A 10,612-nucleotide genomic window follows, 5' to 3' on the forward strand; every position below is an offset into this window, starting at 1 on the left:
AATCTCTGTTTCCAGTTCTCCAGATCATCTTTCCTTCCTTGCCATCTTTCTCTTTCTTCTTTGTGTTCACTGTTGAGAAGGCCTGAATAGACTTTGGCAGAATGGTGTATACGTGTATATATATATATGTGTGTGTGTGTATATGAAGAAATTCTTCACCATGAGGGTAGTAAGGTGCTGGAATAGGTTGCCCAGGGAAGCTGTGGAAGCCCCCTCCCTGGAGGTGTTCAAGGCCAGGTTGGATGAGGCTTGTGCAGCCTGGTCTGGTGGGAGGTGTCCCTGCTCATGGCAGGGAGGTTGGAACCTGATGATCTTTAAGGTCCCTTCCAACCTTAACCATCCTATGATCCTGTGTGTACATACACACATGTATATACACCTATATATGCATACATATGTGTTTGTATGTATGTGTCAGTATGTATAAATACATGAATACATGCACATACCTTTGCATATCTTCACATATGTGTGCACATGCTCACACACACACATACATGCACCCTTGCTGTACTGGGATTTTTACACCACTGCAGAACATCAACCACTGACAAGCATGTCCATGTACATTTTTAGCTTGTCTGTAGGATCTATTTCTGAGTTTCTCTGTCAGCCAGGATTGAAATATCCTTGGAGGTGTTCTCTCATTCCAGACTGTACCTGGCCTGCCTTTGACTCCATCAGCTTATAGTTCCACCTTTTACTGAAGGTTATCTCTCATTAATATTAGATATTGGGCAGAATGCATTGAATTTGTCAGAGGGAGAGTGAATACAAATCAAGTGAAGTCAGAAAAGCTCTTTGTTTAAGAAATGAATGTAAAGCATTGATAGAAGTACATTGAGTAATAAAGAATTTGTGTGAGTTATTAAAAAATTAGTTTGCAAATTCAGCTACAGGCAAATATGCTGATTTCTTGTCTCACAGTTGTAACCCACCTGCCGTTCCCTATCTTGGAATGTACCTGACGGACCTGGCATTTATTGAAGAAGGAACACCAAACTTCACTGAGGAAGGCCTTGTCAATTTTTCCAAAATGAGAATGGTAATTTTCTCTTCCTTACATGTTTTCCCCACAGGTGTTTAATCATATGAGTTAATTGTTGATTTAATTATGTCTCCTTTGAATTGAACTTCTAAGATGCACAAGTATATTGACATGCAAGCTAGGTAGCTCTTTGAAAGCAATTGCTCGACTCAAGTCTTCTATCACCACCTTCTGGCAAACTCACTATTTTTGCAGGGTGGATTTGCTCCAGTTTGTTCTCTGAGAAATGACAGACAGAAGAAGCAGCTGGAGGCATTTATTTATTTATTTATTTATTTATTTATTTATTTTTAAGTAACCAAAATTAAAGGAATATGGGGATTCACCAGGAAGCAGTAATCACAATCTTACTAGGGTCTACCTAAAAAAAGCATTTTAAAGCTGATTTCTATCCAGCTACCGTGTAATGTTGATTTGCAACAGCTTCTCAGGGGGAAGCAGGGAAATTTCAGCTTGATGCACTTCTTACGGCCACCCATTGCAGCAGTCAGCACAAGGCAAAGGGAAAAGAGGTTATCAGTATGGGGAGAGGAGGGACAAAGTGTTTCACTTGAGACTGAACAATAAATGCTTAATTTAGGAAAGTGAAATTCTTAGAAGCCTTTAGGAGATGATCCCCGCCCTTCCCTACTCCCAGGATAATTTGCCAAATGCATAATTTGGTGCAAAAGTCTTGCCTGATGTGGCTTACCTGAAGTAAAAATGCACTTATATACACGTATTCTCTTGAAAGATCTCACATATTATCAGGGAAATACGCCAGTTCCAGCAGACCTTCTACCGCATCGAGCATCAGCAGAAGGTAAGGCTCATCTTGGGCACTGTTACCTAATAATGAAATCAAGACTGTGGTAGCAATTAGTTGTAGGATACACCTGTTGCTGAAAGCTAAAATCATTATATTCTGCTCTATCCTGAGAGGAGAGGAGAGGACAGATGAATCATGAACTCTGGGGCTGTAATGCCCTCGCCTAGAAGAAACGCTTTATTTGAAACTATATAGAAGCAAGTTTTCTTCTCTGGAATCTCTGTAGGGATTTCAGCCTTGGGGGGTGTGGGGTACAAGGGAACAGGTTCAAAGGGAAATGTGTTCTCCCCACCAAGTTGGAAGCATAATTCCCCAGGGAATCCCCACATCCCAGGATTAGGTGACAGGAGACAGGCCCGAACATCTGCTGGTGCTCAGTGCATCCTGCAGTTCTTTTCCCTTTGTCCCTCATGGGAGTGATGAAAATTTGCTGAAAGTCAGTCTGTGTCTTCAGAGAAGATTTAATCTCGGACTCCAGAAGAGTGACATGGGCCTAGGTAATCTTGCTAAGGATTTGCCCATTCCTAAGAGGCCACGCAGTTCCTAGAGAGTTGCTGGAGCAGCTTGACACTGTTAAAACAAGCTGTTATGTTTCTCCACAAAACAGACAAGGGGATCCAAAATGGGCCAAAGGGTTAAAGGAAAGCAGAGACATTTCTATGAAAGTAACAGAGTCTGTTCATCTCTGTGTTCTCCATTCCAGGTCACTCACTATTTACTTGACAAGACACTCATCATAGACGAAGATACCTTGTATGAGCTTTCCCTGAAGATTGAACCCAGACTCCCCGCCTGAAGAGCCAGCTTTGCCTCAAAGTCTACAGAAAGCTTTAGTACAATGAACAAAGTCATGCATGCCAAGTCCTAAAGACAGCAAGGGAAATACTGAGAAGAAAGCAAACTCTCTTCTCCAATAAGGGATACAAAGCCTCACAGCATTCCCCTGTCAGGCAACAAACATGAGCATTGGATGTGGAAGACAAAGGTGCTTCCTACCTGGATCAAATTATTGCTGCTTTGCAAAGATAATGTTTTGCAGTAGGGACTATGCATTTAATGGAAAATAGGAGACTTTAACTGTGAATGGGTACTCATTGTAGCCATCTTACATGACAAATTAAGAGGACAGACTCAAATGGTGGTAATATACTTGGTTATATTAAGATAAATGTGCAAAGTGAGATGGCTATGATGTGATCTGGGTTGATGGCAAACTACATGTTCACTGAGGCAGTAATGGTAGTCCTAATATTGTGCTAACTTCATTGAAAAACAGGATATTAGCAGTCATCTGCCATCTTGGAATGACATTAAGGTAGCATCCAGTATCTTCAGACCTGCAGTTGTTCAAAATATTTGCTATTCATTTAATGCTATCCTTTATAAAGCGTTATATTCTTTAAATGTCTTGTCAGCCTTTTCTAAGGTGACTTATTTTTACCTGTAAATTAATTGTAAATATTTTTTCATTAACACACAATTAGAGTATTTACAGCATGGAAAGCAATCAAATTGAATAGCTGTAAATAGTTGCCAGCCTTGCAAGCTTCAGCTGGGAAATACAAGGTTATGAGCTATACCTGAGACTCAAGAAATATGGATGTACAGTGAATGGGATGGTTAATCATGTTGCACACAGCCCTGGAAAAGGCACTTTATTTTTCTGCACCTCCTGCAGCTTCTGTGACAAGTCAGGATAAAGAGCACTTTCTGGACACACTGTGGAGAGAAACATGTCTGGTCTGGCAATGGGCAGTGATCAGCAATGAACACTAAGAGCTGGAGTGACAGTTTCATTCTACATGGAACCAGTGGTTGGTTTGTTGTTGTTGTTGTTCAGCCATTTGGCACTGACTTAGCTCTAAAATTATTCACATCAGTGGCAAACTTTGAATGCCAGCAAACACAAACTATGTATTTCATCTGAGCTAGTAATTATCGTTTGCATATGGGCATATGTTTAAGAAAATGTGCTATTTGTAAACATTTTCCCAGCTTATGCTTTTGTGACATACCAGGTAGACAGATGTCATTTCTACAGCTAGTTGGTACTTCCTAAATTTTCCTGATCAAGAGTGGCCTGTTGTAGCTGTGTGGAAAGTGAGCTCAAAAGCATGCTGTGAAGTGCATCACAGTATAAAATGCGGGTTTTAGCACTGTTGGGAAAAAATTGGCTGGAAAAGTGTCCTTACTTTTCCAATGATACTCAGCCAGTTGAAGATGTAGGGCTATATCACTGTAATACCTCCCTTAAATCCTCTCAGGGAGATTGATGTTTAAAAAAGATTGTGACCTAGGCCTATTTGATCTGACATTTCTTAGCACAGTCATGATGCTTCTTACTGCTAGTGATGAAAAACGGATCTGCCTGGCTTGTGGGTTTTGTCTTTATTTGCACTTTAATTATTACTGGCCCAGCCCAGAGCTGCACAATAAACTCCATTTGTTCTGTCTGAGTGTAACTGCTAGCATTTATAAATGTACCTTAGCAACTGTAAATTTCATTAAGGTTCCTCACCACAAGGACCATCTCTTTGTAAATAACTGCATGAGGAAGCATCGCAAGTACTGGAAAATTCCTCCATTAGAAAATCAGACAGAAAGATAAAAGGAAGTTCCAGAAACATTAAAAAAAATTAGTTCTGGCTAATTATTGCTGTAGAAATGAACATGGAAAATGTTACTTATAGAAGCTTTATATTGTCAAAAATGTGCTTGTTCTTTTCACTAATGACTGACAGGAAGATGATTGCATCCAAGTGCATGAAATGAAAAAAAAAACAAAACAAACAACAAAAGAGCATGATTTCTTTGGACCACAAAACCAACTTACTGCGTATTTTCTGTACAAGAGCAGTTACCATATGGTAGTTTCATAACACACTTTGAAGTAATGAAGGCATGAGGGAAAAGTGGTCCAAACAGTGATTTCTTAACTTGCTTTTAGTGTTTCTCTGTTAACAAAGAAACTGTGTAACAACTGTCAGTGTCAGTTGGCATCTCTGTTGTGTGCTAATAACTGCTGCTTTATCTGCCTGTACCCCATTTTACCAAACTTCCTCGATGTTCTTAGGGTTACAGGGTACCATTCTTCATCTTATTCTTCCCACAGTTTGTTGTTTTGTACTTTGTGTGTGTGTATCGGTTTCTTCGGAGTTTGAAAACACTCAATGCATTTTAAGGGTTGCAATATGCAGGGTTGGTGCTGTGCTCGTGCTGTGGTATTACAAATGGACAGAGAGGAACACAGAGGGTTAGACATGGGGGTTTTTCAAAGGTGCTGACCGTCCATGTGTTAAAATCACTAGACAATGTGGTTATTCAGCCCCTCTGGAAAAGCATTTACTATTTATATGCCAAAAGTTACCTCGTTGGTCACAATTTAGATTAGAGGTCATGGTTACAGTAATGTTTGATTAGGTGATGACTAATCGTAATCTTTTGGCTGGGTATACAATGTGTTCATTGGTGACTACTCAAAGTGTAACGCATCTTGTTACTCACAACCCTAAGCCAGGGCTGCTGCCCTAACCAAGGCTGGTAGCAGTGGCTCTGCAGAAATCCCACACAGTGAGTGCAGAGCCCTGTGTCTGCCCCACAGTTGGTTGATGAACTTCACCCGTAAGTGGCCCGAGTGCTTCTGCTAGTCCTGCTGCAGTGTTTGAGCTGTGGCAACAGTTAGTGGGCAGCAGTAACCTGCTATATGTGAGGCTTTGCCTAATAGTACATCTGTGTAACCAGCTAGAGCAGTGACCTCCCTGTACAGTGCACAGGGGTTGTGGAGCTCCTTGCTACCAGCTTCTCTGTGCCATTCCACCCCAGCCATATAATAAGTAGAGACGGACATCCCAGTCATCAAACACCCACTGTTTGCCTCTGGTGTTTTAAGGAGGATGTCTCTGGGTGAGGACTTTGTCGTTTGTATCTTGCTGTCTTTCAGGATCTTGTCCATTATAGCTTTTATGCCGTGGAAGCAGAGCAGATTTGCTTTGCTGCAGCTGGAGCTGAAAAAGGGCCAGCTGGTTCAGGATCTGTAAGAAAGAGAAGGGCTGAAGCGCCTGTTACTTGCCTTTCTTAGCTCCTCAGCCCTGCTGCGCTGGCCAGATGCAACAGCAGTTCCCATGTTGGAGGAGCTGCTCCCTTCAGCACTCTCTGGACAAAAACACCTCAGCGTGTCTGGGCTGGCCAGCTGCCATGGGGATAGCACATTTCACCTGCTGCTTCAGCAGCAGGCACCTTTGCCAGCAAAGTCCGAGCGGAGTCTTGCAGTATTTTTTTATTGCGTAAGTAGCAGCCTGGATTCAGCCCATAGTTATCTGGGAAGCTGGGCAGCAGCACAGACATGTCCCCTTCCATATGACAGAGGGCACTTGTCACACGCTGATACAGGGTTAGAGTTGCCTTCACCCCAGCCTTCACTCCCCCTATCCCTTTCCTCCTCCCGCTAAATTCACCGGTTTTGGTAGTGGACTGAGCCCGTGATTAATCATCACGTGGAAGAAAACACAGATCCGTTGAATTTACAGTGGCAGCAGGTGTGTATTCTGTCCCTGTCTTTTGGCTAGTCCTGTAACACACAAACACGTAGCTTAGTAGTGAGAGAAGATACTGGGACTGATCACCCTTATTTAAAAGTGAGGAAGAGGTCTCCATCCTCTTTCTGCTTTCCTAGTTCTTCATGCTGACTATTGTTTTGTAGGATTAAAATGAACTTAACTATTTAAGGTATTTATTAACTTTAACCACATTGATTTTTATTTCAGGACATGTTCCCAAAGCTTTACTTCATAATAATTATTTATTTTAAGGGTTTTACAAAAACATTGTTTTATTTGTATGGATGTTCAGTCTTTCCTCCTTTGATGCTTTTCAGCAACATTAGACTTAGATCTATGATTTAAACTTCTCACCGATAGAGACATTTTTACCCACTCGTCATTGTTACTCATTAAGGGCAAAATCCTTCAGACCTCATTCTGATAATACCTTAGGCTTCACTGAGAGCTTTTCATAAGTAAGTATTTGGGGATCTGGCTCTCAGCTATTTGCCTGTTAACAGTTTTTGCCTCCAAAGGTCAAATGTTTCTCTGTAGGATGCTTTATGTCCACTACGCTGCTCAACTATGGTTGTTCTGTTGTAACTTTACTTTTTTAATAGTCTCTGAAGTTGTGTTCTTTAGGAGAATAGATGTACGTTTATTTGACAGATGTACCTATATCTAATACATTACTTAGTGCACAATCCAGATGTTTTTGCATGTATTGTAACTTATCTTTTGACCTGAGGTTATTGCTTTGTATTGTTAGTAAGGCATATCAGGCAGGGTGTTTTGCCTATATGCTAATAAAACACTTTTTTTTCCTCCTGAATTTTGAGAGTCCTTACTGCTGTCTGGGTTTTTTTACAGCACAATAGTGAATAATTAAAGCTACTCCTTCTGAATTACTGAGTCATTAAGAGAAATATGGGAGGGGAAGGGACAAGCTATTAATAAGAGGGGCAAAAATCTGAGATAATTCTGGGTCTCTTAATTGGGAAGGAATGGTTTTAGTTACTGCATTTTATTCTTTGTTTGCTTATGCTGCACTGCAGCTGCTGTGGGCATCATTGGGAATAATGCTGATTTTAACTTGAAAGAGAGAACAAGCCTACTTCATGCACAACAAGAAATGATGATCCACTGTGGTGTATACAACATAAATAACTAAAAAAGACATTTAACAGATTAACCTGGACCAGCTGCACAACTCCTTCAGCTGAGGAAAACCTCTCCCACACCTTTCTTTCTTTTATAGAAAAGCACAAGTACGTGGAGGTTAAATTTCAGAGGTGTTTAAGAACTTCCCATTTCAACAGAATATTTCTTCAGGTAAAAGGCAATTAATTTAATATGGGAGAGCCATCTGAAAAAGAGCACCTTTTTCCTTCTCTAACCATGCCTGCTGGAGTTTCCATGACAAAAAAAAATGCTGGATCAGCATGGTGGAAAGCACAAAGGTGTCCAGAGTTCAACATATCTGAGTATGTTTCTTGAATATGTTGGCTGCCTTTCTCCGGTCATCACTCTTTTGTATTCCCTGACAATCACAATCTCAGAACTGATTGATTTTGGTAATTTTAAATTAACTGCCGCATCTGCGGTACTCTTTTATGAGGGGAATAAGAATCCCATCTGGGGAAAGGTTAGTGTTATGGATCCAGCTCCATAGTTGGGGTGTGTTTTGAGGAGAAAGCAGTGGTCTGCTGGACTGTGAGCCTCCATCAGCAGCAGCTGCTCGTCCTGCAGCAGCCACAAAGAGCAGCATGAATATCCTCTGTTGGGCCAGAGAGTGTTAAAGTCTTCTCTTTTGTTAAGAGAGTGTTAAAGTCTTCTCTTTTGTTAAGTTGTGATGTTTATTTCTAATTGTGTTCTCAACATACACCCTTGAGAGAAAATAGGATTTCTCTAAGATAGAAATACTCTCTTTTTGTTTTGTAAATGACAAAAGTTTTGCCAGAATGTCAGTTGGGAGCAACTTTGCAAAGGGCTGAAATTGTCTGGGACAGAACTGTTGCCCTTTTCACACACATGATCTACACTAAGCAATTCCTACCTTCAGTCTCACTGCTCCAACTAAAAACATATCCATTGCAATAGAGTGTTTAATGCTGTCTGCAACACAGCTGGCAAAAGCAGTGTGATCACTTTTTAGGCATTTGCACTGAAAGCTGCATGTTGTAAGGATTGTAGATATTCCTGCTTTTCCAAAGGGTCAGCTCCATATTTGGGAAAACTTTTATCCTCTCTTGGGCCAGAAAACACACTGCTAATTATAGAGAACCTTTCCTATAGTATGTGGTGGATGTCCTGTGAAGAGCAAGTTCAGTAACTTAAAATAGCTGGGGTTATTTTTAACTGGTTGGTTGGATCTAGTTGAGCTCTTTATTTAATAGAGATGTATTGAAGTGCCTTTCTTTGGAATAATCGTAAGTGTAGGAGGGCTGTTCTATACCTGCTTATGCACTTGGTCATGGTGAATTTGTGCCTATGCTTAGCACCAAGTATGTGCTTAAATTCCATCAACTTCAGTGGGATCTGACTGGTTGAATGCCACCTCAACATTGAATGCTTTTCCACTTTGAGACCTCAGTGGCTGCACATACTGTATGTAAGTGGATATGGAGCACCTGCAGGCACAGTGAAACCTCAGTAAGAGGCCTGGTAACCATTTGGTAAACAATTATATTTATTCCCAAGATGGTATGCCTCAGTTGAATGTATTGTTCAAAGTCTGTCTGTAGGAATCTCAAGAATTGAAGACCCAGCGAATTTGAAAACCTGTGTTTGCCATTGCACTGGAGACAAGCCAACTGCTAGCTTCTAAGACATTGTGTGTAGGGGCTCTTTGCAACTGTACTATAGCAGGACCATTGATAGGACAATGGGAAATTTTTGCCAGTTGCACCAGGGGAGGTTTAGATTGGAGGGATATTAGAAGAAACTTCTTCACTGAAGGGGTTATCAAACATTGGCACAGGCTGCCCAGGGGGGGTGGTTGAATCACTGTCCCTGGAGATGCTTAAAAGATGAGTAGATGTGGTGATGGGGGACATGGCTTAGTACTAGACTCAGTAGAGTTGGAATAATGGTTGGGCTTGATAATATTAAAGGTCTTTTCCAAGCAGAACAAATCTATGATTCTATTTTATGAGCTCTGACTCCAACAGCAGGAGAGATAGTGAAGAGTGTCCTCATAGCCTCTTCAGAACAAGCACAGCATCCTCTAATTCCTTATTTTATACATACACTAAGTAAGATTAACTACGTTTGTAATTTCTGTCCTGATTCCTTTGAATACTAATAAATTATTTCCCACATATGGAAATTTGAATCCGTAGACGTTTTCTTTGAAAGTAATGGGCTAATGAGAAAGGGCTTTCCATAAAACAAAAGTGTGATTCTGTCATTCGGTGTGAAAATTACGTTTGTCTGGTCTCTATAGGTAACTTCTCTGTTCAGCAGCTTCCACAGCTCCAATGGGGCACAAAATTATCACTGAATTTCAGCTGAACTCCCTGTGCAGGGACAGATGGCATTAGTATGAATAGCAACTGAGTTTAACAGTCAGCTACTGCTACCTTCCCAACACAATCAACGAAACCAAGTCAGCATTTTAATCGGGAGATTTCACATGAATATTTAAGTTAGATAGAGATTAAAATGGGCATTATTTATGGATGGCTCTCCACATCCCAATTGTTTCTTGAACTGAGTTCCTCACAAAATAGATCGAAGAGCAGTAGTAAGAACAAGCTAATTTAAAGTATTAATGATATGTTCTTCAGAAATCATAAGGGAACTTGCTAACACCATTTGCCAGGTGTTGTGGCATTAGCTAGCAGAGCGAGCTTCATTTTTATCTTCTGTCCTTCAGGCTCTGAGCTGGCAAATAGCTTAAGCCTCTGCCTAAGCCAGCAAGGCACTTCAGTTCATGGTGTCACCTACTTAGAGGTGGTGTTGTCTGTTAAGGGGCTTTATAAAAAAGGCTTCCTTTAGTAAAAAATTTAACATGAGGTACGCACTTCAGTTGAGAGCTGGAGGGTGGTGACTGTGCTGCTGACAAGGAGAGGGCAGTGGCCATGGCAGGAGCGTGAGCACACAAAGCTCTGCTCTGCATGGGGCTGGGGGCTCACAGCAGGAGCAAAAGATGTAACACAGCCACAGAGGAGCTCTCACCAAGCATGAAATGTTTCTGTTTTCTTTGCCAGTTCCTTC

At 41.1% G+C, this 10,612-nt stretch overlaps 1 protein-coding gene across 3 annotated transcripts in view; it reads left to right on the plus strand.

The window, feature by feature from the left end:
* The window catches only part of RASGRF2 (Ras protein specific guanine nucleotide releasing factor 2), a 131,537-nt gene extending 123,829 nt beyond the window's left edge, over nucleotides 1-7,708 (plus strand). For 2 of the 3 annotated variants that reach the window (XM_051643333.1, XM_051643334.1), the window contains exons 25-27: nucleotides 928-1,045; nucleotides 1,782-1,850; nucleotides 2,560-7,224. In XM_051643333.1, coding sequence (XP_051499293.1) covers nucleotides 928-1,045; nucleotides 1,782-1,850; nucleotides 2,560-2,652 — 280 coding nt within the window. In that variant the 3' untranslated portion in view covers nucleotides 2,653-7,224. Of the gene's footprint in view, nucleotides 1-927; nucleotides 1,046-1,781; nucleotides 1,851-2,559; nucleotides 7,225-7,652 lie in introns of those variants that run through there. The other variant, XR_007891862.1, reaches the window with a different exon arrangement.
* Nucleotides 7,709-10,612: the final 2,904 nt, after the last annotated feature.

The sequence above is a fragment of the Apus apus genome, chromosome Z (assembly GCF_020740795.1).
Source record: "Apus apus isolate bApuApu2 chromosome Z, bApuApu2.pri.cur, whole genome shotgun sequence".
NCBI lineage: Eukaryota > Metazoa > Chordata > Aves > Apodiformes > Apodidae > Apus > Apus apus.